This window comes from Trichomonas vaginalis, chromosome V (assembly GCF_026262505.1).
Source record: "Trichomonas vaginalis G3 chromosome V, whole genome shotgun sequence".
Classification (NCBI taxonomy): Eukaryota; Parabasalia; order Trichomonadida; family Trichomonadidae; genus Trichomonas; species Trichomonas vaginalis.
The window spans coordinates 24800411-24828086 of NC_067207.1; the positions used below are offsets into that span (position 1 = coordinate 24800411).

At 32.3% G+C, this 27676-nt stretch overlaps 17 protein-coding genes, 1 non-coding gene and 2 pseudogenes across 20 annotated transcripts, besides 2 other annotated features; 5 read left to right on the forward strand and 15 right to left on the reverse strand.

Annotated features, from left to right (window-relative positions):
- Window positions 1-9695: part of a mobile genetic element that runs on past the window's edge.
- Window positions 225-743, reverse strand: TVAGG3_0397410 (KilA, N-terminal/APSES-type HTH, DNA-binding family; the record flags this gene model as incomplete). Its single annotated transcript, XM_051232573.1, has 1 exon — window positions 225-743. The coding sequence occupies one exon, from the start codon at window positions 741-743 to the stop codon at window positions 225-227; it is 519 nt and encodes a 172-aa protein (XP_051102303.1).
- On the reverse strand, window positions 833-1327 carry TVAGG3_0397420 (organellar and viral DNA polymerase type B; the record flags this gene model as incomplete). The annotated part of the gene is made up of 1 exon (XM_051232574.1): window positions 833-1327. A coding segment is annotated over one exon (495 nt), but the record flags the coding sequence as incomplete, so codon positions are not given.
- Window positions 2010-2948, reverse strand: TVAGG3_0397430 (organellar and viral DNA polymerase type B; the record flags this gene model as incomplete). The annotated part of the gene is made up of 1 exon (XM_051232575.1): window positions 2010-2948. One exon carries the CDS (start codon window positions 2946-2948, stop codon window positions 2010-2012), a length of 939 nt encoding a protein of 312 aa, XP_051102305.1.
- Window positions 4259-4609, reverse strand: TVAGG3_0397440 (uncharacterized protein; the record flags this gene model as incomplete). Its single annotated transcript, XM_051232576.1, has 1 exon — window positions 4259-4609. One exon carries the CDS (start codon window positions 4607-4609, stop codon window positions 4259-4261), a length of 351 nt encoding a protein of 116 aa, XP_051102306.1.
- On the forward strand, window positions 4923-5297 carry TVAGG3_0397450 (uncharacterized protein; the record flags this gene model as incomplete). The annotated part of the gene is made up of 1 exon (XM_051232577.1): window positions 4923-5297. One exon carries the CDS (start codon window positions 4923-4925, stop codon window positions 5295-5297), a length of 375 nt encoding a protein of 124 aa, XP_051102307.1.
- Window positions 5771-6271, reverse strand: TVAGG3_0397460 (uncharacterized protein; the record flags this gene model as incomplete). Its single annotated transcript, XM_051232578.1, has 1 exon — window positions 5771-6271. The coding sequence occupies one exon, from the start codon at window positions 6269-6271 to the stop codon at window positions 5771-5773; it is 501 nt and encodes a 166-aa protein (XP_051102308.1).
- On the reverse strand, window positions 6420-6656 carry TVAGG3_0397470 (uncharacterized protein; the record flags this gene model as incomplete). Its single annotated transcript, XM_051232579.1, has 1 exon — window positions 6420-6656. One exon carries the CDS (start codon window positions 6654-6656, stop codon window positions 6420-6422), a length of 237 nt encoding a protein of 78 aa, XP_051102309.1.
- On the reverse strand, window positions 6702-7286 carry TVAGG3_0397480 (phage tail repeat-like family; the record flags this gene model as incomplete). Its single annotated transcript, XM_051232580.1, has 1 exon — window positions 6702-7286. One exon carries the CDS (start codon window positions 7284-7286, stop codon window positions 6702-6704), a length of 585 nt encoding a protein of 194 aa, XP_051102310.1.
- TVAGG3_0397490 (uncharacterized protein) lies at window positions 7478-7879 on the reverse strand (the record flags this gene model as incomplete). The annotated part of the gene is made up of 1 exon (XM_051232581.1): window positions 7478-7879. The coding sequence occupies one exon, from the start codon at window positions 7877-7879 to the stop codon at window positions 7478-7480; it is 402 nt and encodes a 133-aa protein (XP_051102311.1).
- A 504-nt stretch (window positions 9696-10199) lies between the features above and the next one.
- TVAGG3_0397500 lies at window positions 10200-11048 on the forward strand (annotated as a pseudogene). Its single transcript has one exon. A coding segment is annotated over exon 1 (849 nt).
- Window positions 11049-11052: 4 nt separating this feature from the next.
- On the reverse strand, window positions 11053-11295 carry TVAGG3_0397510 (serine threonine-protein phosphatase family; the record flags this gene model as incomplete). The annotated part of the gene is made up of 1 exon (XM_001322366.1): window positions 11053-11295. The coding sequence occupies one exon, from the start codon at window positions 11293-11295 to the stop codon at window positions 11053-11055; it is 243 nt and encodes an 80-aa protein (XP_001322401.1).
- An 18-nt stretch (window positions 11296-11313) lies between these two features.
- Window positions 11314-11589, reverse strand: TVAGG3_0397520 (uncharacterized protein; the record flags this gene model as incomplete). The annotated part of the gene is made up of 1 exon (XM_001322365.2): window positions 11314-11589. The coding sequence occupies one exon, from the start codon at window positions 11587-11589 to the stop codon at window positions 11314-11316; it is 276 nt and encodes a 91-aa protein (XP_001322400.2).
- A 1907-nt stretch (window positions 11590-13496) lies between these two features.
- Window positions 13497-14798: a mobile genetic element.
- Window positions 13593-14718, forward strand: TVAGG3_0397540 (annotated as a pseudogene). Its single transcript has one exon. A coding segment is annotated over exon 1 (1126 nt).
- Window positions 14799-14990: 192 nt separating the features above from the next.
- TVAGG3_0397550 (uncharacterized protein) lies at window positions 14991-17284 on the reverse strand (the record flags this gene model as incomplete). The annotated part of the gene is made up of 1 exon (XM_001322364.2): window positions 15042-16985. The coding sequence occupies one exon, from the start codon at window positions 16983-16985 to the stop codon at window positions 15042-15044; it is 1944 nt and encodes a 647-aa protein (XP_001322399.1).
- Window positions 17285-19024: 1740 nt separating this feature from the next.
- On the reverse strand, window positions 19025-19258 carry TVAGG3_0397560 (uncharacterized protein; the record flags this gene model as incomplete). The annotated part of the gene is made up of 1 exon (XM_001322363.1): window positions 19025-19258. The coding sequence occupies one exon, from the start codon at window positions 19256-19258 to the stop codon at window positions 19025-19027; it is 234 nt and encodes a 77-aa protein (XP_001322398.1).
- Window positions 19259-19914: 656 nt separating this feature from the next.
- On the reverse strand, window positions 19915-20250 carry TVAGG3_0397570 (reverse transcriptase (RNA-dependent DNA polymerase); the record flags this gene model as incomplete). Its single annotated transcript, XM_001322362.1, has 1 exon — window positions 19915-20250. One exon carries the CDS (start codon window positions 20248-20250, stop codon window positions 19915-19917), a length of 336 nt encoding a protein of 111 aa, XP_001322397.1.
- Window positions 20251-20347: 97 nt separating this feature from the next.
- TVAGG3_0397580 (uncharacterized protein) lies at window positions 20348-20629 on the reverse strand (the record flags this gene model as incomplete). Its single annotated transcript, XM_001322361.1, has 1 exon — window positions 20348-20629. One exon carries the CDS (start codon window positions 20627-20629, stop codon window positions 20348-20350), a length of 282 nt encoding a protein of 93 aa, XP_001322396.1.
- A 304-nt stretch (window positions 20630-20933) lies between these two features.
- Window positions 20934-21006, reverse strand: TVAGG3_0397590. Its single transcript has one exon. It is a non-coding gene; the product is annotated as a tRNA-Phe (tRNA).
- Window positions 21007-25091: 4085 nt separating this feature from the next.
- TVAGG3_0397610 (phospholipid-translocating ATPase protein) lies at window positions 25092-25508 on the forward strand (the record flags this gene model as incomplete). Its single annotated transcript, XM_001322360.1, has 1 exon — window positions 25092-25508. The coding sequence occupies one exon, from the start codon at window positions 25092-25094 to the stop codon at window positions 25506-25508; it is 417 nt and encodes a 138-aa protein (XP_001322395.1).
- A 71-nt stretch (window positions 25509-25579) lies between these two features.
- TVAGG3_0397600 (putative phospholipid-transporting ATPase family) lies at window positions 25580-27373 on the forward strand (the record flags this gene model as incomplete). The annotated part of the gene is made up of 1 exon (XM_001322359.1): window positions 25580-27373. One exon carries the CDS (start codon window positions 25580-25582, stop codon window positions 27371-27373), a length of 1794 nt encoding a protein of 597 aa, XP_001322394.1.
- Between the last annotated feature and the right edge of the window lie 303 nt (window positions 27374-27676).

The window sequence follows — 27676 nt, forward strand, 5'->3', positions numbered from 1 at the left end:
TGTACAACCTTTAATATCATAGTGTGTTTGAGGTAACGTATCTTGAACTATTTGTTTCACATCTTCATTCGGTGTCATTGAAATCGGTAAGTTTTCGCGATAGAACCAATTTCTGTCAGATTTGTAAATCTTAGCAAGGTCGTAAAAGCTTTTGTTGTTTCTTCTGACTAAATGCAACATAACCATATCTTTATCTTCTTCTTTCTCCAACTCTTCAGTATAAATCATATACTTATAGTTCTTTTCCTTTCCTTTTGGTACCGAACGTGGTATTCTTTTCTGAATGCTTTTGTCTTTTGCTTCAATGACTTCATCTTTTGCTTGAAGTTTCTTTTCCATCTCTTCACGTTCTTGTCTATGAATTTCGTCAAGAAGTCTGTAAATATACCAAGCATAACGAGGCGAACCCACATTGCAACAGCATTTACAAGAAGTCTATGTACATACCAACCTCTCAAACCATTTGGCAAATTTTTACGATTTTCATGAGTTTTAGGCGACCCCGAAAAAAGTCGGTCTCGCTGTTCTTCGCTCAAAAGTTCTTGTGTGCTTTGGTTTTTGAACCAATCGTCTGTATGTTTGGTATCTGGAGCAAAACATGCTGTCAAAATACTTTGCATCTGGTACATATCGTCTTTGACCGAACGAATGAGTCTCAATTGTTTGTTATACTGAACCCACTCGTATTCTTCATTTATAGCTTCATGGACTATAACTGTTGTTGTGTTCTCTGTTGTTGACATATCTGTCTTTACATACAAAATAAAAAAATATTTTATAAAAAATTAGCGTTATTTTTTCTGACTTTCACAAAAGACCAAAAATAAACGCTTTACATGTATTTTTCAGCAACTTCGTCAAATAATTTTATAGCTTTATCTATCTCATCTACTTCAAACGTTTCTTTACCTTTTATGGGAGCACCATACATTTTCTCAAACTTTTCAAGTAGTTCTGTTTCTGCAGCTCTCATATCATTAACGAACACAACCTTGACTCTATTGACTGTACTGTCATATCTTAGAGTTATATTATATGTTCTTCCTATCTTATATCTTTTTGTGTTGAAGTCCTTCGGTTTCTGAACGATGTAAAGTAAGCCTTCACTGCAACGTTCCGTATCGAATGAACCATATGTTATGAAGTTATATCCAACAACTAGGTCTAACCATAACAAAACTATTGGTATAAGACTTTTGTCAATGAGATATGCTGTAGTTCCATAGAATCTTACCGATATTAAAAGCTCAGGATTTCTTGTCAAAATTTTCTGAGTAGAAGCAATTTTAACCCAGTCCTTCGGTCTCTTTCCAGATGGAGATAAAATGTCTGACAAAGAATATTTGTTGTATTTCTTTGAGTATCTTACGTTTAAATCACCTATTCTAACCAATTTGGTGTCATTGTCTATCTTTTTAACTGTTTCAAACTCAATGTTTGTCATTTCTGTTCTTACATACAAAATAAAAAAATAAATAAAAATAAAACTAACTTTATTTTTTCTGTCTTAAGGAAATTCATGATTTTCATAGAGTTTTGGCGACTAAGGTTTCTTACCTACTCGCTGTTCTTCACTGTTTTCGTACGGAATTCAGCAAAAATATATTTTATGTTAGAATGTTAGATCTAACATGTTTTCTAACACGTTTTCTAACATAGTCTAAAACACACAAAACTCATGAATTTTCAAGACTTCATCGAACTTAAATGTTTTTGTCAAGACTTTGTCATATGATTGCTTCTCTCGGTTTTCCGAGGGAAGAGATTCCATGTTTTGTCAAGACTTCATTGTAAATGACCAAAAATATATTTTATGTTAGAATGTTAGATCTAACATGTTTTCTAACACGTTTTCTAACATGGTCTAAAACACACAAAACTCATGAATTTTCAAGACTTCATCGAACTTAAATGTTTTGTCAAGACTTCATTGTAAATGACCAAAAATATATTTTATGTTAGAATGTTAAATCTAACATGTTTTCTAACACGTTTTCTAACATAACTATTTACAAGCGTTTTACATGGTATATGTTGCGATGGTTCATGACTTTAAACAGTTTTGTAGCCTCTATTTCTTCTTTTAGTACATCGAATGTTTTAACAATGCCGAAGGTTTCTTTATATTTCTTCTTGACGTCAGATAGAAGGAAATCTTCTGCTGTTGGATAGTTTTTGTTCAGAAATGCTAACATGTCCATTTTATTTTCTGCTGGTTTTTCTGCTTCTTTCTTTAAATCTGCATAGTCGTTTCTCATTCTTTCTATCTCTTTGACGGAGTAGTTATATTTCCTCATTGCTGCTTTACATTTAGAACATTGCGGGTTCATTTTTGCGTTATATTCTGAAACCTTACCTGCTAAAACAACTAAAGCGTCAATGGTTTTCTTTAACTCAAAAGTTGCTGGTTTTATTTGTTTGTTCCATACTTTGCCTCTTCTATCTTCATCTCTTATCTGCCATACACATTCAGCAACTAACGAAACAAAGTTGTCGTAGGTCTTAAATTCTTCAGATTTATATATGTCAGAAACATTCTTATATACCATGTCGCAATCTTTGTCCATAACCTTATGGTTGCAATGAAATCCTAGAAACTCATAGTTTACCTTTCGTATGAACTTCTTTATTTCTACTGAGTCAGTTGCTTTGACTTCAATTTCGTCGAATTCAGGAATAGTGAGTTTTTGTTGCTGAATTTCAGGTAGTTTAGGCAAATGGTCAATAATGTCCTCCATTTCATAAAGATACTGTTCATTTGTTTCATCTTTCGCACTACAGTCTAAATTACTTGTTAACAGTTCTTGCTTTATCTTCTGGATTTCTGTTTCAAAAGTATATGAAGAAGGAATGAAGCTTTTCATCTCTACTAACATAGATGTTGGATTCATGACTAAAGAGTTTGGTGCTGTTGTTTGAATTGTTGTTGTGCCGATTGTTGAAATCATATCTTTTATACAAAATAAAAAAAAATAAAAAAAATAAAACTAACTTTATTTTTTATTTCGGGAAATTTCATGATTTTCGAGAGTTTTAGACCATGTTAGAAAACGTGTTAGAAAACATGTTAGATCTAACATTCTAACATAAACTTTATTTTTGCTGAATTCAGCAACAAAATGAACGAGGTCAGGATGTATGTAAATACATTTGAATTCATTCATAACACCCTTTGTAAGCTCATAAAATGCTTGTTTTGAGGTCGAGCCACTTTTGGCTCCACCGTATTCTTTCAACCAAAACTCAAGAATTTCCTGCATGAATTTTGTATAAAAAGCAACCGTCTGAATTCAGACTGTTGCTATATTCTTCACAAAACATTTACGCTCATTACGATGAAGAAGTCTTGACAAAACATGTACGATGAAGTCATGACAAAACATTTACGAAGAAGTCTTGACAAAACATGTACGATGAAGTCATGACAAAACATTTACGAAGAAGTCTTGACAAAACATGTACGATGAAGTCATGACAAAACATATACGCTCATTACGATGAAGAAGTCTTGACAAAACATTTACGATGAAATCATGACAAAACATTTACCCGACATTCTCGTCAAATACAAAATAAAACTAACTTTTTCATTAGATAACTGTTATTTTTTGACGAAGTGAACATTGACACTTCGTCAAAAAAATCCCTGAAATCATGTCTTTACATACAAAATAAAAAAATAAAACTAACTTTATTTTTTCTATCTTAAGGAAATTCATGACAAAACATTTACCCGACATTCTCGTCAAATACAAAATAAAACTAACTTTTTCATTAGATAACTGTTATTTTTTGACGAAGTGAACATTGACACTTCGTCAAAAAAATCCCTGAAATCATATCTTTACATACAAAATAAAAAAATAAAACTAACTTTATTTTTTCTATCTTAAGGAAATTTATGACAAAACATGTACGAAGAAGTCTTGACAAAACATTTACCCGACATTCTCGTCAAATAAAAAAATAAAACTAACTTTTTCATTAGATAACTGTTATTTTTTGACGAAGTGAACATTGACACTTCGTCAAAAAAATCCCTGAAATCATATCTTACATACAAAATAAAAAAATAAAACTAACTTTTTCATTAGATAACTGTTATTTTTTGACGAAGTGAACATTGACACTTCGTCAAAAAAATCCCTGAAATCATATCTTACATACAAAATAAAAAAATAAAACTAACTTTATTTTTTCTATCTTAAGGAAATTCATGAAAATTCATGAGGTTAGAAAACATGTTAGATCTAACATGTTAACATAAATTATATTTTTGGTCCGGGAACAACTTTCTCTCAATTGGAGCTGTGGCATACTCTTTGCGTAAGCGGTTCAGACCTTCTTCGAACTCTTGGTCTCTCTTCGATTTGGATTGAGATTGGAATTGCTGAGGTGGAGCTTGCTGGAACATCCAAGGGTTGGGGAAGTAAGGCATAGGCAGAGGAGGGTAGTTCGGGAAGCCTTGTGGTGGGTAGTAACCTTGAGGTGGAAATTGGTAGTAATTTGGTGGAGGTACTTGCTGGAACTGAGGTTGCTGAGGAGACTGTTGTGGTTCTTTAGGTTCCTCTGGCTTTGGAAGGCGTTCAGGAAGAGGAACGTCAGTCATCCGTTTGTGTCCTGTCAGAAGGAAGAACTTTTCCTGTTGGAAGGAAAAACTTTTCCTGTTGGAAGGAAAAACTTTTTCTGTCGGAAGGAAAAACTTTTTCTGTCGGAAGGAAAAACTTTTTCTGTTGGAAGGAAAAACTTTTTCTGAAGTTCGACCAAAAAGTTCTCAATTTTCGAAAATTTGAATGGTTTACGGACGGACAACTGGAAAAATTTTTTCTGTCGGAAGGAAAAATTTTTTCTGTCGGAAGGAAAAACTTTTTCTGTCGGAAGGAAAAACTTTTTCTGTCGGAAGGAAAAACTTTTTCTGTCGGATGGAAGGACTCGGAATGCCAGAAGGATTTGACGAGGCAGTTTACCTAATTGAAATAAACGACTGCGTAAAAGACTACTTGCGCAAGGTCATGAAGCCCAAGGTCAAGTTCACCACTATTTCTGGAAGGGCTGCCTTGAATCTCGAGACTTCGACTGGAATTCCAATTCAAATACCAGAAAACACTCCTTTCGACGACATAAAGCAAGCAAAGAAAGAAGCTCGTGTTAAGTTCCTAAACAAACGTCCTTGGATACTACTTCCAAACAGAGAGAGTCCAATTCCACGAATTATACAAATTCTCAGAGCACTGTTCCACTTCTCGGGTCAGCCGTTCTACATAACCTGTGAAGGCGACATCCAACCAGTTCAGTAAACCTTAACGTTTAACTGCACTTTTTTATGTTTTTTGTGAAAGTGTCAAAAATAAATTGTTTTCATGAGTTTTCTACGATGTTAGAAAAAATGTTATTTTCTAATATCTTCACATTCAATACTTTTTCAGCACTTTTCCGTAGTTATATATGAAAGACAATTCGAGATAAAAGTCATAGTACAATGGAATAATATGTTGCACACCATTTGTTGTGAACCAAACTTGAAAGTCAGAGAAACTGTTACTAGGTGGTTCGTAGAATTTAGAAGCAAAGTCATAAAAGTCCTTACCAATACATAGAAAACTATTGTTGCTTGAACTGAAACTTGCATGACACATAACATTTTGAGGGTCAAACACGTTTCTATAAACTGTCAAATCTGCTGGTGGAAGTATAAATTTAAATGGACCATCTGGTGGTAATGGTTCGTTCTGGTTTAGTAACCGAAGAAATTGTGCCCAAGAACGTTTGTCTACTTCCAAAATAAAAACTCTGTATCTCTTGGAGGGTTAATTTCAATCTTTTGAAATGAAACGGTGGAGTTCATCTTGTCATATTCTAGTTTCAGATAGTATGTTCCATTTAGTAAAGAGTCGTATTTTTCTTGAAATTCCCAATAATATTTGTTCATTTGAGTTTGAAAGTCATTTAGAGTTTTCTCAAGACTTTCGTCTGAACGAACTGTAAAGATTCTCATTTCGTCAAATTTGTCTATTAGACCATCAGAACCTTTATACTGCCCATGAAAATATACTGCGAACATAAATGCGTTAGTTCTATTTGAAAACAAAACTCTTCTAAATCCTATTGCCTTTGCATCTGAAGGACTTTGAAGCCAACGAATTGGATAGTCAAACCTGTATACTCGGGATGAAATTTCTTCATCTGAAATAGTCCTACCAGCATTTGTAAAGATATAGTCTAACGGTTTTGTATCTGCTACTTTTGTTCTTTGTTTTTCAACCTGAAGCATTTAATATATGTAAAAATATATTGTTTTAAAATGGTATGCCATTTCATATTTCTCATCTAACAAACAAGTTTCCCAACGGTCTTCTCCAACAAACTCAGCGTACATTTCAAATAAAATTAAAAAATGTCACTTTTTTAAAAATAAATTTTTACTTCATGCAATGTTCACTAACATCGAAAGGCATGTCCATAAGACGTTCTTCTTCTAACCTCTCTAGTCTGTTTGGATAATTTGCACGTGCTGTTTCCAAATCCATTTCGTAGCGAAGACCAGACAATTTGTCATAGACTTTTATGGGTCTTCCCTTCCTATATTTAAAATTCTTCGAAACTCTCCAACCATATCTTTGCAACTCTGCTTTTATTCTAGCAGATTTTCTATCCATTCTATATGGGGGCATTTTTATAAAAATAAAAAAATATTTTTTTCTTTACTTAACATAACCGCCTGCTGCCATAAGTCTTTGACGCCAACCCATACCAGCTAATGAAGGTTGACTTGGTTTAGTTTCCAAACTAAACTTTGGTTTTGGTTTATCTTCAGTTTTTGGTTTTTCTTCTTCTATCGGTTTTTCGTCACTTTTCGGTTTCTCTGACTTTACTTCACTTGCAGGAACAGTTGTGTCGTCAACATCTTCATAAATATCATATGCCATTTGTTTTTGTTTTCCTTTCAACTTTTTGTGTTTGTTGTAAAGTTTAGAATATTTCGACTCTAAGTCAATGAGATGTTCTATAATGAACTGTTGGTCAGTGAAGTAAACTTTTCCATCTGTTGTCTCGAAAGCTCCTTCAGACTTCAATATTTTATTTGTGAGAGTCTGTTTCTTTTTTGAGATACTTGCCGTTCCATTTTTATGAAAAGTGACTTTGTAGTTAGGGTTTGTATTTCCAGACCTGGCACTTTCTATTATTGAATTTTTCTCTTCATCTGTAAGTTCTTTGACAGGTTTTGACAATGGTTCTGAACTTTTTGTTTGTGGTGTCAAATCTACCGTTTCAACTTCTTCGGTCATTTCATCTCAGTAAAAAATTTTAGTTTGGTTTGTTTTCAACTGGTTGTTTAGGTTTTTTAAGTCGGTCTAAAACTTCCTGAGGTATAGGAAGAACTTGACAAACACGTTGTGTAACTGCTGGAAGCCGACAAATCCATCTTGAACCCATTTGTCTCAATGCTGTATTGTTCATTTCATCTCAGTAAAAAACTTTACATTCCCCACGTTTGAGGCGGTTGAGGTTGGTTATTGTTTACCCATTGTTGTGCATGGTTATATCCTCTGTTAAAGAATCTTTCACCTTGGTCCATATAGTGTCCTGCTTGGTTATAGTAGTCATTTGCTTTGTTATAATAGTTTCCTGCTTGTCTTCCTACATTGTCCATCCATCCTTGAACTTTTCCTCTTGTTTCAGGATTTGGAATAAGATTTGTTGCATCTCGTGCTACATCCCAACCTTTCTGTACAGTTTGTATAATAGGTTGTGCTTTCTCTTTAAGTATACCTAATGTACTCAAAATCTTCCTTCCAACTCCAAATACACCTCTGGCTATTGTTCCCACTGCGGGCAAAAATCTGGATGCAACTCCTGCTAATGCGCCAAATAAACCCATTTCTTATAGGATAAAAAATGACGAATCCAAACAAGGACCCCTATGTTTCTAAAGCGACAAAGAAAGCACTCATGATAAAAATCTTTAGTTCAACACCAAATGCTTGGTTTATGGATATCTTGGAAAACATTCCGAGAGTTAGAACAGATGGACCACCATACTGGCTAATATTTGTCGGTCAAAACACAAGATACTGTGAAGCCATACCATTACAGTCCAAAGCTATTTTAGATATCTTAGCAGCTTTGACAATATTCGTTGACAAATACCATCCAACAAAACTGACATCTGACTGTGAAAGTTCTTTCAAATCAGATGATGTAAAAAACTATCTGCGTTCAAAAAATGTAAACCAATATTTCATTGTCGACCAAAACCATTCTGCTCTTGGTGTCATTGACGGTTGTATAAAAATGTTAAGAGACTTAAACCAACCACAAGGTGGTGAAGCAAATGAAATGTCATATGACGACAAATATAGACACTTCTCCATGGCAAAGATGAGACAAGTTTTAAATATTTACAATAGCCGTAAACAAAAAGGTTTGGGAAACCACTCCCCTGAAGAAATGAAAAACAACCCTGACTTAGAGAAAGACTATATATTTAATAATTTAGTCAAAAGAGACAAACAAGAAAGAATGCCGGGCTTCAAACTTCAGAAAGGTGACAAAGTAAAAATAGAAATACCTAAACGCGACCCATATGAAAATACTATTGACTATGACAACAATGGGAACCCGACAGGTACTCACATTCGTGTTCGTAAAAATAGAAGAAAGTATACAAGAGAATATTATGAAGTTTTAGGCAAACATGGCAAAATGTACACACTGCAAGCAGAAGATAAAACTACTATTGTCAGACCTCGTTTCAAACTTGTCAAAGTTCAAGGTGGTATACTTTCAAAGACAGTTCCTAACAAATATAAGACAACTCCTGACGAATATGCTAAAGAAGTTGAAAATGACGACTAAGCATTTCTATACCATGCGTAAACTGTCATGTAAGGTGGCATGTAGTCTTTACTTTGTCCCGTTGTTTGCGTATATCCTGAAACGCGATGTGTATGGTTTCCTCCTCCCTCAGTGTTACTCCAGAACAATTTATAGCAAACTAACGTGTCTTTAACATCATATCCTTTACCTTTTGTCATTGCTGACCAATCCCAATATCTATGCTTATGCCAACCTGCTTGAGATGTACTTAAATCTATGTAGTGACTATGTGCAGGTAAATTTTCACCTGAAATCGTTTTACTTCCACCTGTTTCCTTTGAAGAGTTTGCACAATACAAAAACCTGTCGACTATTTGAGTCCAAGTTCCAAAACCAAGTACTACTTCTGGTCTGGTAGAGTTCATTGACGTATAAATAGAGCCTATAGGATATAATGTTTGAAGCATTTCTGTCTTTAATGTTTGAAGCTCTGTTTTGTCTGCTTTCTTGTCATATAAATCTTGAGCAGTGAATTTAATATTATATTCATCCTTCATGACATAAACATCTTTACATCTAATGTTTCTCATCGTCGTTATGTCGTCATCCGATGTTAAACCTTGTGGAAAGTTAGGAGGTTTACAATATAATGCATCCCCACCAGTTTCTTCAACCGTTCCTTCAATACTTTCTATAGCAACAGTTGTAAAACTTGTATGTGTATGGTTCTTGTCTGCTTTCTTCTCAAGGCTAACGTTTAAGTCTGTTATTTCAGATATAGAATGTGTATGTCCAACGGCACTTTTCCTGTTTAAGGTTTCTTGTAAGTTTGTAATATTTGCAATGGTATGTGTATGGTTCTTGTCTGCTTTCTTTTCAAGGCTAACGTTTAAGTCTGTTATTTCAGATATAGAATGTGTATGAGTCTTTTTAGAATATTCGTTTTCAGCTCTTGTCACTTCACTTGACATTTTATTGTCAACATATGTTTTGTCTGCTAGTTCAGGATGAGTATGTTCTTTTGTTGCATAAGCATTGTTAGCTCTTTCTTCTTCTTTTGCTATTGCATCGTCTACATATTCTTTGTCAGCTTTGTTGTCAACATCTGCTTTCAAAAGAAGTTCATTTATAGGTTTCTCGTTTAAAGTTCCTTTTGTTGGATTTATACAGACAGTATTGTTCTTCTTGTCTTGAAATAGAAACTCATCTGTTAAAGGGTTTAATGTCAGTTTTAAGTTTCCTTCTTTCAATGACTCAGATATCTTAGAATAGTTTGAAAAGTTTGTTGTGTTCTTATTTAGAGCTTGCATAATGAGTTGTCGGTTGTGTTGTATTTCTCTCATAGACGCTGTTTCATTTGACATTTTTATTCTAGATAAAATATGCTTCCAATAGAAAAAGAAAATTCAAGAGTTGCTACAACTAAACCATTAGATGAACTTTTTACTAATGTCGGTCAAAAGTTTGAGACAGAGACCGTAAAAGCATGAAGGCTATCGTTTTGACTACCCATTAAGATGGCTAAGAGACCCATCTGTCACAAAAGCTATTGGCTTTCGTAGAATGAAGTTCATTTCAGAAGCCATACATGGTTTCCCATTTACGGTCGGTTTTGAAGTTCGATACTATAACAAAGAAAAACGTATGTATGAGAAATTTGAACAGGGAAAACTTTTACAAGTTAGTTTGCTTGTAAACTTAGAAACAACTCTTCAAGCTTTTCAAGAAAAAATAAACGATATCTATATCGAATATGCAAAACCAGTATAACATTGACGAGGGGGAGTACCATCTCGATATTATTTATGACAGGAAAAATGCAACTGTTAAAATCAATAGAATAGAAGACCTTGGAGAAAACGTTTATATTTCTACAAAATATAACAACTTGGCATGGTATAGATTTTTGAGGATGTTAAATCAGCCTGCAGCATATCCAGTACACCCAGACTTTTATGAAGTCGAAAACCCTAATGGAACATATGAAAATATTTTCGACCCAGATGCTATTATTGTTCATGCTTCATTTTCTGGTGCGCAAAACTCTTTCTTATGTCTGATGAATGATTTTTACGAAAAACCTACAAAGTTATACGAACCACCAAGTGGAAGTATTTCAGACTTTCAAGTATGGTTTACTACAGATGGAAAAAAGAATAATTCCATTATACCATGCGTTTTACTTAGAACTTAGTTTCATATACAACTACTATCGAACGGTAAAAATATAATTTTTTAATACGGTTGAGGTGTTGGATTTGGTTGCCAACTAGACTGTGGTGCAGGTTCAGGCTGTTGTATAACAGGAGCTTGTTCTTCTGGTTCAGGGTCTTTAGGTATAATACCAACGAACTGACCTACCCTTTTACCAATATTTTTGACACCGTTCCAAATTCCTCTTCCTACGGTTTTTATTCCATTCCATATACCTCTTCCAACATTTCGAAAGAAGTTTCCTATCTTACTGAAGAAACCCATTTACTATATGTAAAAAATCTAATGTCCGCCTAGTCTCTTACGTTTCCTGTTGAGTTCCATAGCATTCTTTAACTGGAGCTCATACATTCTGTTTCTCCTCTGGTAGAAAACATATTCTGGGTCAACTCCTGTGTTCGCGTCATCTGCATAAAGTTGTTTATATCCCACTTCAGGGTTTGTATAAAACTCTTTCCATCTCATATTTGCATACCATGGTGGCAAACCTAACGCAGCGTCATTTGACATGGCAGTTTGCATTTGTACATCTGTTGGCACTTGACCATAGTTTGCCATTGCAGTTTGTATTCTAACTTCATTTGGAATATTCTCTGGGTTTGGTTGTCCAGGTTGCTGTGCATTCGCTAAGTTCTGTGCGTCCATTTAATATTAGATAAAAATATCTCTTACGAGTACATATACTGAACATTTGCAGGCATTGGTTCATCTTCATATTCTCTGTACTTTTCTGCCACGTCAAATAAATAAATGACACAATGGAAAAAACCTAAAACAAGTAGTCCTATTTCAAACCACATTTACTTACTAATAAAATTTCTTTGTTATGACACTTTCTCCGGTTTATTAGGACCTCTCTCATATTCTATCTTGTCATATAAACTCATAGTCATGTATGTCCTCTAACCATCTCATAACGGTTTCCAAACCACTTTTATCGGATGTAAAGTAAAAGCATGGATGGTTATGTATAACGTCTAAAGTTTCTAAAGAGTCTCTCAAAGTCCAGTCTACTTGGTATTGAAAATCCCATGTGTTATAGAACGGCGGTCCACTATAAAGAAAACATTTTCCTTGTCTTTATATTTTTCATACAACTCTGTCCAATAACATCTCACAAAACTCTATACCCTCAATATATTTTTCTATGTCCTCTTTGAAAACATTTGTATAGTTAAGATATAAAACTTTTGACATAAGTGTTTCAATGTCATGAACTCTTATAGAACCACTATATAATAGTCTAGCAGATTACTATCCCAGTCTATATATTCTGCTTTTTTTCAAAACTCCTCTCACAATATTTTCTTATCTAATGGTATACGTTCCATCTTACCTATAGGTTTTTCTTTTAACTCTTTCAATATATTATTTGTGTCTGGAATATGTTTGAGACGGTCCATATAGTTGTCGAAGTCATTGCATATAATCTTTGAGTCTGGGAATATTGTATGGCACAAATGGGATATATAGAAACTTCCACCGAACAAATCTACAAATGTTAGACCATTCGGTAGTTTCTTAAGTTCTCTCAATATAATATCTTTACATCTACTCTTATTTCCAAAGAACGGTAACGGTGGTTTTGTAAAATTCATTTATATATAATAATAAAAATGTTTTTTCCTGAAAAGTGACAGAAAAGTGACAAAGCATGAAAACATATATAATTTGTGAAAAGCGACACATTATATAATGTTTTCGACCCAGAAGAAGGCTTCTTCCCAGAAGCAATGGAGGAAGAAGAAGAGTCCTCCGAATTCACACCAGAAGACTAACAATTTTCCGAATAAAAACTTCATTTATACTAAACATCTTCGGGGCTAGAGGGCACGAAGTGCCTGGAAGCCCCACTACTTTTTTTTTAAATATCATACAAATTTTGCGATCTAATTCATAATTTTGAATTTCATCAAAAACAAAGGCTTAATTTCAATTTTGTCTTTAAACATTAATTACACGCGTTGTGTATATTCCAAAAAATAATAAAATTTCTAAAAATATTGAGTATGAAAATTCAGAATCAAATCCTATTGCACGAAGCTCAATTGATTGTATGACAAAGTTGTAGCCAATGTTTTAACATAAATCCTATATATAATGTCTTTTGTAATTAAAATTTTTGCTAAATTGTATTTATCATTGGTTTAGCAAGAGTAGGTGCCAAAAGTGGTTACTCAAAATTTCAAAATAATCAAATCATTGTTATGCGAGTAAATATCACAAATTCAACCTTTCAGTCATTCATTCAAATTTTTGGCAGCAATTGTGTGAGCTTGCTAAAAGTGGGGGACTTTACAAATCGACGGGGAAATGATTTATAAAGGAGATTTTATGAGTTGGAAAGTCAATTAAATACGAGTGAAAATAAGTTATGGTTACTGCAATGTGAAAATCATATGAAATTATGTGTTTATGAAGTTTTCTTTGTTTTTCTTGAGCTTATTATGAGGACTAATATTATATAGGGTGTCCAAAGGTGCGTTTAGCACAGCGCTCTATATGAGACTATTAAAGGAGATATATGCTGATTATAAATATATAATAAAAAATATGAATATATGTATATGATGAGTATGTTGTATTTTGGCGCCATGCCGGGATATAAAATGAATTTTGAGACAAGAGGCGGTTTCGCGGGAAATTTTGGCGGGATTTTTTTCATTTTTTTAATGAATCATAAAGAAAACATCCTCTCTTGCAAAAAAATGCAAAGACTGTAAAAAAATCTACGAGACATTGGTAAAATGCTTCGGTATGGATGCTCCTAGCTATTCCACTGTAACGTATCATGTTAGGATGTATCACTTCATGAACAAAAAGGCGCCCATCATAAAAATTGACAAAAAATCGCCGGATCAAAGAAAAATCAAAGCAATTCTTCAAGCGCTAGATGAAGACCCAAGAGCATCACTCAGAAGGATAGGGGAGATGACAAAGATACCACGTACAACAGTCAGTTATTATCTGCACAATTATTTGAACTACAAACTAGCGTATACACGTTGGGTTCCGCACAACCTTAATTCAGTTCAAAAAAAATCTAGAGTCCAATCTTCGAAAGAGCTCCTCTCTATATTGGGTGCGTATCAATCCAAGAAGTTTCGCTTTTTAGTAACAGGGGACGAGTCTTGGTTTCAATATGCAACAGAAGCCAAAATCATGTGGATCCCGAAGGATGAAAATCCGCAAACATTCCCGAAGAAAAAAATTGACACACCAATGATGATGTTGTCGGTTTTTTGGGGCGTGAATGGCATCATCGCAATTGATATTCTTCAAAAACCTAATACAATGAATGCTCAGTATCTAATTGACAATGTTCTTACTCAAATTATCAATTCTGATGAGTTTGAGAAATCCAAACAACAAAAACAAAAGTTTGCAATTCATTTTGATAATTCAAGAGTTCACAAAAGTCATAAGGTAATGAATTACTTGCTGGAAAACAATGTCAAAGTTGTTCCAAACCCAATTTATTCACCTGATATTGCACCCTCTGACTTTGATTTATTCGGCACGCTAAAAAAGAGAGCTGAAGGACGCGAATTCGCAAGTCCAGATGATCTTGAAAATTTTGTAAGAGAGCAATTTGAGCAATTTTCTCATGATGATTTAAAGCGTGTTTTTCAAGCCTGGATCGATCGCTGCGAACGCGTGATTGAATCCAATGGTGATTATATTTAAATAAACTTTATATATATGTATCTTGTTTATTTCTATTCGCAGTATTCAGGTTTGTGCTAAACACACCTTTGGACACCCTATATTATGTTGTACTTTCTTGATTTCATGGAATTTTATAGTATGAAATTGAATGACAAGCAGTTAACGTTGATAAATTTGGGGAAAAAAATTAGTTATGGTTTGAGGATCTTATTAAAGATAATAAGGCGAATTCAAAATAGTTTGAAATAGAGCAAGTAGTTAGTGCCAATTTTTTGGGAAAAATCATATATTTCCTGAAATCCAACTTGATTTAATGTTCAACATTAAATAAAATAGAGAGTTTATAACAAATCAGTTGAAAGAATACAAAAAATAGGAGGGAATTTCATTCGTTTTAGATTATTTTTTTCTCGTTGTTCTTCTAATTCATCTTGAGTATATTTCTCGAATGTGGCATTGATAAATTGATGACCTGAGATTAAATCATATTCATCAACTGCATAAAATTTAAGAGAACAACTTCCAACATTGATGTCTTTTGGAATAGGAATGAAATATTGAGTTTCATGTTGAGAATCATTAGAAAGAGTGATGTTGACAATGTTGCCTTGAGTGTTGTTAAGAACATGGAAGATTCGAATATAACTCATTCCATCTTTGTCTGAAACTGAAAGAAAGAATTCAAGAGTGTGACATTGGTTGATGAAAACTGGAAATGCTGGTTTATGCGTGATTTGAATAGATGGAGGATTAAATTCAAAATAAAATGATTGATTATGAAAAACACATTTATCTTTTTTGTCACAACATTTAATAAGAAGATTATGAGGACCACGTGATAGATTGTTTGGAATAGAAATATCAATATTGAATGAATGATTGTTTAAATCTGAAATAGAATATGATTTTGTTATTTGACTATTTGGATATCCTTCAATTAATCCTTTGATTTCAACTTCATCATCACCATCTTGATCTGAAACATACCCTGAAACTGAAATGGAAATATCGTTTTTGTGAAAATATGTGTCTTTGATTGTATCTGAAATAATAATAACTGGATAGTTTCGATAGAAATAAAATTCTTTTGATTGTAGTGATGTAGTTTCACCACTATTAATTGTTATTCCCCAAACTGTAACTGAATATTTATTTTCTTCTACAATAGAATTTGGAATAAAACAGGAACCTGAAAATGTAAAACTATGTGTTGCTGCGTTTTTAGTTAGAGTTCCGTCGAATATACTATTGATATCACCAATACTACAATTAATAGAAAAATCTTCAGAATAAATTCCACTTCCTCTTATTTTGATACCTTTGTCAATAGTTTTGTTGTATTGTTTTCTTTTGAGATCATTTAATTCAAGAGAAAATGTATATGAATATTCAAATTCAACTGAAACTGTGTTTGATCCAAATGTTTGATCAAATGCATAAATTTTGTGAATTCCAATAGATAATTCTTTTGGGATGTTGATTGAATATTCATATGTTGAAGAGCCACTTAATTTACTAATTTTAGTTGATGAATAACTGTCAATCCAAATTTCAAGGGTAAATGATTCTTCTTTATTTCGATCAAATGAAACTGTTCCGATGATTGTTGTGTCTTCTCTTAATTTATATTTGGTTTTTTCTGTTGTAATTTTCATCAAATAATAAAATGGATAATCTGCATAACAAAGTGCTGTAAATATATGTGCATTTTCAATATTAAGTGAATTAGTTGTTGAAATATCAAAATTTGCATTACTTTTTTTTGTAGTGTAATAACTATAATTATTATTTGATGGAATGAAACAAGAAGAAACTGTAATTGAAGCACCACTATCTGCAAAAAATAGAGAATTTCCTTTGTTGTTTGATATAATACATTCTGTAATAAAAACTTTAACATAGTAAGATGCATAAATAACTCCATTAAAATATGTTGATGTCATTGAACATTCATTTGAAATGATGTTGCAATGGTTAACTCGATTTCCATTTTTATAATGTAATAAGCATCTTTTATCATTACCAATGTTTTTAATAAATGTTGAATATGAAACAGTTGCATCTAAATCTGAATTTCCTGAAATAGAGTAGACTGAATTAATTCTTGTTAGTGTATTAGAAATATTTACATTTCGAACAATATTTTCACCATATAGATGACAAATTGGTCCTGAATGTCCTTGACTTCCAGTGATAGTTGATTCAATTAAGTAATTTTTGTATGATTTATCTTCTGTTGCTTGAATATATGAATGTGGGAATATATAAATTGAGTTAAGGAACATATTGATACTGCAGATTCGATATTGAACAATTTGACCTTTGTTTTGGTAAATGTTGCCACCAAATGAATCAGAGCCATGATTGGAATTAAAAACACTATTTGAGATAAGAAGTCGATTGTTGTCGTTATCATCGAGTTTAATAAGTTGTTTGTTGTGATTTGTAAATAAAACGTCATGAACATGAAAATTTCCTGTTCGTGAAACAAGAACTGTATCTGTTGTATGATCTGTTGGATTATATCCACTGAAAAATTGATTCCATAAATCATTTGTCAAAGAATGAATTCATTGAACAAAAAATTTTCAAAATGGAAATGAAAACAAATTCAACATTTCTCATACATTTCCTTTAATTATACTTCCCCAAAACTATTTCCATTACAATAAACAAACTCACTATCATCATCCCATCAATATTTCACTTCAAAAATATCTAAGATTACCAACTTTCATCAAATTCACTATGAAATATAAATATTTCAATCATATTTCATACTAAATCATGATTCTTATATATGATAAAGCCTTTATTTAGTATTTTATTCTTTTACAATCAAGTTATTTGTCATTTCATTACTTTATTCATTACATTTTGATATATTATTGTTTTAATCATTGCATTTATCTTATTGTTATTACAAATAGTATCATATACAACAATAATTCATCAAATATTCAACTAAATTTCAAAAAGTTCCACATTTTAAGAACAAATCCCAAACTTTATTGATTTATATCTTCATAACAAATCAATACAAAACGAATTATCATTCATTTTTGAAATTTCTATTTATTTTTAGTTCCAATTTTTCATTTTCATTGATTATACTTCATCAAAACCATATTTATTGAACTAAACAACCTATTTATCATTGATGTACATCTATTCTGAAAGCAAAAATACATTTCAACAAACAAACGCAAATCTCACCAAATAATTTAAATTATTCAAAGATATTTCTTACCAAATCATGATCAATGAATTCTAATATGTCTTTGTTCTTCATTTTCTAACTTAATTCATTGTATTTCGAAATAATAATTATTAAATATTATTATTAGTACAAATAAAGTTATTTACAACAATAATTTTTTAAATATCTAACTCATTTTCTAAATTTTCAAAATTTTATCAATAAACAACATGATATATTCACTTACTATTTCATAGATATACATATTACAACATAATACAGTTATTATTTCAAGTTTTTAGTTAATTCAACTTTAATTTACTATTTTAGATAATTTTAATAAGAAATTTTGACTAAATCTGATTCACTTTCTTTTATTTTCATTACATATTTACATTATCATAATAATATTAATAATTTCACTGATAATACTTACATCTATTGTTATCAGTTATTTGATTTGTTTGTAATATTTCGTATCTCTCTATCAGTGATTTCCAAATATCTACATTTATAAAACTGTAACCAAGTGATAGTGTTGATCTTCTTGTTCTGACTGAATGGGATAAGTTCTTTGCAAGGATAAATCTTTGACTTCAATCTCTTCGGTAGATCTGTTTGTCTTTGCTTTCTGCATTTGGGAACCATCACAATGAGATTTTCGATTTCTTGGCTCATGTCGACCGATGTGATTGTTTCTCTTTCCATTTATCTCTCCATTCGATTAGGCCAAGAGTATGTTCGAGTTTGTCACTAAGAAATAGTAGCTAAGAAAATTTCGCAACAACTTTCAGAAGAGTCTTCATTCTTTGCTGTGTTTTAGAAAAGAGAATAACATCATCTGAGAATGCTTGAATTACCAATAATGTAATATTTGTGATTTCATAAAAGAGTTGTTGTGATGTTGCTAGTCTCAAGTCTCTTTCTCAGTGGAATCTTATTTGTTGTTTTGTTAGTAATTCTAATCTTTGTCGTCGTATGTGTTAATTTGGAATATCGATTTCTCTGAGAGCTTCAATAGAATTCTCTAATGATGCCGCCAAATGAAACTTACTGTTATTAAATAATGAAAAGTTTTATTTGTTGTTGTTTAGCCATCTATGATTGTACTTTCGCATCTGTTTTTTACTCCACAACGTTTTCCTCAGTCTCACTTTCTTCGTCACAGCTGTCTTGTTCTTCAGCATCACCATCTCCTATTGTCCTATCATTCTGCCTAGTTCTTCGTTCCTCAGCAGCGGAAATCTCTTTATCGTAGAACAATAAGTATGAACCTCTGATATCCTCGTAGACCATCTTGCGGACATACCTCTTCTTTCTCCACTTAGAGAGATGAAGGTGTTTAGCGAATTTGTCCATTGAGAATTTGAGTAGTATGCCAAGACTTGAGACAATGATGGCTGTTAAATCACAATTAACATGGAACTGGCTCTCTACATCCTTGATGAGGTGCTGATGCTTATCAACCTTCTGGACGTATACTTATTACATGGTATTGACACGGTCACCATTTGCATCATCGCTCATTTGTCCATAAGAAATTGAAAATTCGATCAAGTAAATTGTGTTAGTTACCTGATCGAAGTATTGGAGATCTGGTTTCAGCGTTGCTTCATGTCTTGTGAGTGATCTATTGTTATGCTTGACCATACAAGATACACTCTTGAATTGCTTCCATAACAACCCTCTGGACAGCGTTATGCCTTCTTATTTGAAGAGCTAAATTTGACCTACATCCATTTAGTCTGTGCATGAGGAAGTCATTCACATTATCTATACATTGTAAAACTGACACTTATGCTTCACTAATGGATCCCTCTTATCCATGAGTTCTCCGGAGCAAAGCTGATTAAGCCTTCTGTTGATTACAAAGTTCATCATCTTTCCGCTCATCTTGGGAGTGTAATTTCCGATAAAGTAGTTAGTATCTGTATTGTCCTTTCTTGTGATGAATGAATGACCTTATATTTGAATTACCAATAATGTATCCGCTGTCGCTGTAATTGTTTGTGATTTCATTCAAGCGTGGTTGTAATGTGCGGGAAAAAAAACAAAGGACTGAGTGGACATCCTTGTTTAAAGCCCATTTTCCCTGAAATTTCGTTTGTTGTTCTGTTTCCAATTCTAAACTTTGTCGTCATATAAATATATAATTCATTGATGGTATTAACAAGTTCATTCGGAATGCCAATTTCTCTGAGTGCTTCAATTGCGTACTCTGTAGGAACAGAGCTGAAAGCATCTTTGAAATCGATTGCAATGACATGAATATCTTTTCTTTCTTTTCGTGCATCATGAATAAGTTCTTTACAGATCACATCATGTTCCATGCAATCATCAACACCTCTCATGAAACCTTTTTGGACAGAGTTTATGAAACGGTGTTTCATGTTGATCTCTTGCAGCAGCCCAAATATGAAATATGGAAGAAGCTACATCCAATGGATGTTAGCTTCCAGTGTGACCTAGATCACCTCCCTTATAAATGAGATTGGATCTCGCTTTGCACCAGAGCAGTGGGAACTTCCCTAATTCGAGCATCTTCTGCGATATCATTGCTATAATCTCAGCAAATTTGTCTGGATGAGCTTTGATTATGCTATATGTGATAATATCTAGGCCTGCTGCTGATACTTTTGAACACTTTGAGATAACTTGCTTGTATAAGTCCTTGTCATCGAGAGTGCTAATAACTCCATTCATATCTGGTTGTGATATTGAATCAAACATTTTGAAAATGTGATCTCCCCCTGGAATAACAAATCTATTTTCATTCCATGAAACATTTTTGAATAGGTATATATTTGTATAAAAAAAATAAGATCTGGTGTATCATTTTGACAAATCTTGCTTTTAATTTTATCTGCATTCCGAAACTTTGTCTTTGTTTGTCCATTTTACTGTTATGATATGATGAAAAGTTTTATGTTGTTTTTTGGCTATCAATGACTGTTCCCTTGTGATTGGTTTTATGCTTTTTGAAGAGATATTTTATAATAATGAATTATGGAAAATTAGAAAAAAAAGAAAAATTTGGGACTTCGCGGACTTGAACCACGTACCTTGCGATCTTCAGTCGCACGCTCTCCCAGGTGAGCTAAAGTCCCTTTACATTTTTAATGTTAAAATAAAATTCTATAATATATAAATTTAAACATTGTTATGAAAATAAATAATCGTGAAATGAAAAATTTTGAAAGTAAATTCTTAAAAACATCTTTTTACTATTTATTATTTGCATACTTCACGATTTAAACATTGACGGTTTTTTTTTCTAGAATCAAAATCTCGAGCACAAAAGTGACATTGAATACTAGTAAGTATAGAATTTCCATGTAAACTATTCAATTTTATCGTTTTTTGTAGTCCACATTTCCTCACTCTCGATTTTACTCATAAAAATATTAAAAAATCACTATACAATATATAAAATATATATTTATATTATTAAAACCATGTTATTTTTGCGAGATTGCATCTGAAATTAAAATTAGGGATTTTTTGATTTTTGAACTAAAATTTGGGATTGGCAATTATTGATTAATCAATTGGAATATGAAAGAAACAAATTTAAAATTGAATAGAATGCGCCGATAGAGTTTTTCTCACAATTTTAAAAAGTTGCTCAATTCCTATTTTTGATTGAGTTTTTGCAAATGCTATATATCAAGTGACAAAATAAAAATAAAATTTTTGCTGCAATTCTATTTTTGCAACAATTTGTAAATAACGAGCAATCCTTGTATTCCAATAATCAACACTGCGATCACATATTATAAGAAATCCTTTTGAATTAGATTTTTCTTCGAATATTAAACCGGACAGTGTATTTCATGTTGCTTTGCGAGAAGATATATAATTTGCAAAGTGAATAAGATGTACACGATTCTGTATAAATCGGTAATTATTGTTTGGGAAATAACTCGGCATTGTATGAGAGATAATCTTAAGAGATTTTTAGATATGTTGAAATTTATATTATTTAGCTTCATTATCATTTGTTAATGTGTGTCTTTGCTGTTTTCTGATATTGGATATAAAGAACTCTTCTGTGAACGAAAAAAATCTTATAAATCATTTAATTCTAAACGTGCACAAAACTCATTCAATTTATGAAAATCGAATTTTTTTTGATATTGAGCTATTCCATATAAAACTAAAGAATACTTTATATTTTTAGTAAAAAAATGTTGAAAGCAGCTTATTCCCAATACATGTTGATTCAGACGTCAAAAAAAGTATTATAGTCAATCAAAATACAATGTGTCGAATCTTGTTCATTTATTACTATCGGATATTCTGAATTTTCTTTAAGATTAGATATGATTTTCACAATTTTAACCATTGTATGCTTTTTTGAGTGATGTACTGTTGGATCCCAATGTTTGTGTTATATTTGAATGTTACACTCTTCGTAATTCCTATGTCACAATAATTTTTAAATTGTAATAAGGTAGGTTAAAATAATGGCTGCTAAAACTACCGTTCGTAACACTCTCAATTTTGTATCGTTACGGGCGGGAGCGCCTGTGAATTTGCCGATTTCAAAATAAATAAACTTTACATTTGTAAACTGTTTACATTTGTAAACACTTTACAACACGTAAAGTCCTCAAATTTGAGAGTGTTACTGTCAAAATTTCGTGTTACGAGTGATTTTACCTACCTTATAGCCTCATTTAAAAGAGATCGATATATTACTATTTTTGATTTTACTATGCACATACTTGTTATATTCATAATTAAATAATAAGAAAAAAACATAATACCCAGATTTGCTTTACTTTTACCACTCCCCATGTAATTTCTGGGGAAAACGATAATTCATTTTTTTTATGGATGAATAGATCGTTTTCCTAGAAAGGACCTCATATCTCTGGCTAAAAAGAGTGTCAGATCCTAAATAGATTATTGATCTAGTGTACAAATCCAATAAAAAGCCTATTTTTTTGGCTTTTTTGGTGCTCATTTTTTCGAAGATCTACATGAATATGGGGAAACCATCGGATTTTTTTGGTTAACCCACATCTTCATGTAGTCTGGACTATCTTTCCTCGAAGGACCTCTTTACGGGTGTAAAAACTCATAAAGTTCTCAAAAGATTCATTCTCGATCTCCATGCTGAAAGAATTTACAATAAAAAAGAGATCTACGCATCAAACTACAGCCATAAATGAACTGAACCCCTAAAGCTCAGCTCTTAGTTTATCAAAAACGTCGAAATCCTTCTCATTGCAATCAAATTTTCTCAATAACTCATAAGAAAAATCGAATTTTGATTAAGCCGATGTTATAGGTATCACAAATACTACAAACTTGAGCAATATCGAAATTGCCAGCAAAAGTTTGAAATTGCATTGCTCATATTTGTTTTGTAAACTAAAAATCTGCTTATATTATTCATTAATTTTTTATATATTATTCATATACTTTAATAAAAACAATACTATTTCACCTTAAAAATGAATTTCATAAGTCAATATTATTTTTTTGAAAATGTATCAATTTTCGATTAAAACAACATGAGAATAAAATTTACGCAAAATTATTTTAAAAAATGGTTTTAAAAATTTACAATTGATTAAGAATAAGATTGGAAGAAGTTTTGAAGTTTAATTTTAAGAAAAAAAATTCGGATATTATTCATGGATCTAAGTAATCTGATATTTGAGTATCGGCACTATGCATAAAACATATATTTATAGTTTTTTTGGATTTTTATGATTTATTTTAAATGTATTCAAATTTGGCAATCCAATAGATTTTTAAAAAATAGGTAAATAAAAATAGATTACATATGCAGCAGATTTAGAACATGAAACAAATCTTATAGTGACCCAAAAAAAAATTCATGATCCAAAAAAGAAAAAAATTGGTTAAATGGGAATCAAACCTTGGCATAACGAATCATTATATCAGATGTTTCCACTACACTACACCGGCAGTTCGAAAAATACCCTTGGTGGTTCTATTTAATAGCTACTCCCAACGATAGGCGGTGTCCCCAGCTTTCGAGAGGTGGTAAAAGTAAAGCAAATCTGGGTAATATCAATTTTGCAATAACATGTTTTAAGCGTCAATACAACTGCCTAAATATATAATACATCTATCATATAATATAAAATTATGAGTATGTGGTTACAAAATACAATATTATCAAATCAGATTTCATTATGAAATCAATATTTGATATATTCATAATAAATCACATTGTTAATATAATAATCATTATCAAAGAAACAATAAGAAATAAAATATCAACCTTAATGTTAGAGAATTTTCAAATTGTTTCAAATTAAAAATAAGAACTTATTTAACCATATCCTATCGTCCAATATATGGAATCGTGCAATTTATATTCGGATATTTTAGAAAAATATATCAATTTAGTTCATAAATTATTCTTTATATTATTTCAGTATATCATATTGCACAATCATGTTATAATATTGGAATGTAGTTTTGTATTGTATTGTTTGGTTCTAAGTCTTCTCATTTCAAAAAGATTATTCCTTATTTCCTCAAAAAGGCTAAGTAAATCAAAACTGGGATAGCATATACTAAATAATATATAATTGGATAAGCATAATAGCTCAGGACGAAAGAAAAAAAATCAGATAAAAGTATGCATAATATTTTCGGTTCAGTTTATTTTTAAATGAATTGTCATTAAATTTGTAATGCATTTTTTAAACCAAAAAACCAAAATTCCAAGCTTTTACTTTTGAATGGTATTCAAATTTACCCTCTCCTATGAAAATGCCCCAGCAATATTTTTCAATGCTCTTTTGTTCAATATTCCATTCAATTCTTATAATGTTCGTCTTTTGTTTTTATACATATTCTCATCATGATTTCAAAATAAAAATTCCCGAAAATAATTTACTGAATCGATCATTTTTGAATACTGATGATTGCTCCGGATTAGACCTCGAATACACTACCAAACGAAGAAGTGCCGTGGGCAATCATACCATTTGTATACTACAAAGACTATCCAGGCCAGCAAAATAACTATGTTAAAACCACAAGATACAACATTTGGACTTTTTTACCTCTAACTTTATACGAAAACTTTCGTAACTTAACAAACATCTACTTCTTATTGATTTTAATCATGACGTTTCTCCCTTATTCGCCTGTTTTCTGGGCATTTAACTTTTTTCCTTTAATTTTCGTATTATTAGTATCAATGATCAAGAGCGGTATTGAAGATTACTTGAGACATCGTCAAGATGTCAAGCGAAACAAGAGTCCTGTTTCAATTTATCGTTTTGGCGAATGGACAGTTGAAGAATCATCGAAAATACATGTCGGAGACATTGTAATGATCAAATCAGGTGATACTGTACCATGTGATATGATCTATTTGACATCTTCGAACCCGAATAAAACGACAAACTACAGTGAGACTAGTCTTAATGGAGAATCGGCGATCAAAATGATGAGCCAGCACCCAGCCTTCAAAGACCTTGATATCCCTATGGCCTTCTTCCGTAAGCAATATTCTGTTCATGCTGGTCCTCCCGATGCAAACCTGTACAAATTCGATGCAAAGCTTGTCTGCGAGAACGAAAAGTGGGTATATCAATACAGAACATACTTCTAAGAGGCTGCGTTGTCCATTATACCGAATTTACAATCGGAGTTGCAATTAGAACGGGACATGACTGTACGATCATGAAGAACAGGCGTTCACCACCATCAAAGATGACAAAATTCGACAAGGACGTTAACAAAATGATCATTTACATCTTTGTTTTCAAAATGTTGTTCGTATTTGCATTAACTATCGCTAATATGCTATTACAATACAAAGAACCTATACTTAAAGATGTCAGAGATTCATATGGTATATCTTTTGGTAAAGGTTTCATGCAATATTTTATTTTATTAAGTTATATGATCCCAATTTCGTTAGTTGTTACGGTAGAAATCCTAAAAATGGCTCATATGTTGTTCATTCATTGGGATTACAAGATGTATTATGAAGAATTCGGTTATTCTGAGCTTCATAATTCGAATTTAATTGTAACTTTGGCAGAAATCACACATGTATTGAGTGATAAGACGGGAACACTTACAGAAAACATTATGCAACTCGTAAACTTCACAGATGTCAACGGCCCCCATAAATCTGAAGATTTTATTCAAGATATCTCAGAAAATTATAAGATTTTAGAGAAATCGTCTGAATTTATACATTGCTTAGCCCTTTGTAATAACGTTGTCATGTTCCATAATCCAAACGGAGAAACAGAATACAACGCAGAATCTCCAGATGAAGCTTCCCTCGTCAAATTCGCAGCGCAGTGTGGTATAAAGCTTAACGAACATGATCCTACGTCGATTGAACTACATTCTATACAAGAAAACGGTGAAAATGAGAATGAAAAATATAAAATCGTCTCTTTCATACTGTTTAACTCTGATCGTAAGCGTAGTACTATTGTTCTTCAAAAGGAAGGTACCGATCAGTTGGTAGTTTACTCGAAAGGTGCTGATTCTGTTATGTATCCCTTATGTAACCAGAATCTTTACTCAGGAGATGTAAACAAGTACGCTATAGCTGGTTTTAGAACTCTTGTCTTCGCCAAAAGAGTACTTTTCCAAGAAGAAGCCGAAGAATGGCTCTCAATGTGGAAAGATGCAGAGTCAAAGTTCGAAAACCGCGATGAAGAGATCTTCAAAATCGCCAAATTCGTTGAATCCAAACTCGATGTCGTTGGAATTTCAGCTGCTGAAGATAAATTGCAGCCAAAAGTTCCAGAAACGGTCATGTGGCTAAGGAAAGCCAACATAGCGTTATGGATGCTCACAGGCGACAAGCTTGAGACTGCAATTGAGATTGGAAAGACGTCATCAATTATTTTACCTGATGCCGACATTTTAATCATCTCAAACAACAATGAAACAGAGTTTACCAAACAGATAAACAACTATCTGAACGATTTCGAGTCATTTAAAGAACCTGTTCTGATATTAAATTCAGAAACAACGAATTTTGCTCTTAAAAACCAGAAACTCTTCATGGAACTCGCAAGTAAATGCAGAAGCTGCATTTTCTTGAGGGTTTCGCCTATAATGAAAGCGACAATTGTTGATATGATCAAACAAACCAAGAATTCAATGGTTCTCCCAATTGGCGATGGTTCCAATGATGTTGGAATGATACAAGAAGCACATATTGGTGTCGGAGTCTTCGGAAGAGAAGGATCACAAGCGACACAATCAGCAGATTTCGCCATTACAAGGTTTAACAACCTTGTTCGACTTATATCTGTACATGGAACATGGAGTTATACAAGACTGACAACAGATACGGTCTTTATGCTCTATAAGAATTTTGTTTATATTTTAATTGTCATTTGGTCCACGTTTGACACTTTAGCTAGTCCACCCACCTTTTATAATGACTCCATTTACTTTTGGATTATTCGAACAAGTTCTTCCAAGCGAAACTTTAGAGAATAACCCAGAATTACATCACCAACAGCATAATCCCATGAATCCTGTTGATCTCTTCTTCTATTTGTTGAGAGCTATATACCAATCTCTCGCAATTTTCTTGATTGTTAGATATTCTCATCATATGAAAGACTTGGAAACAAATGGAACAATTTGTTTCTACAGCGTTGTTTATACAATAACAATACAAATGATGTTGTGGACACATAACTACAATGGATGGATAATTGCTGGTTTCGTTGTCCAATTGTTGTTAATTCACGCTGTTTCTATTTTGTATTGTTTCGTATTCAGCAAACAATACAAATC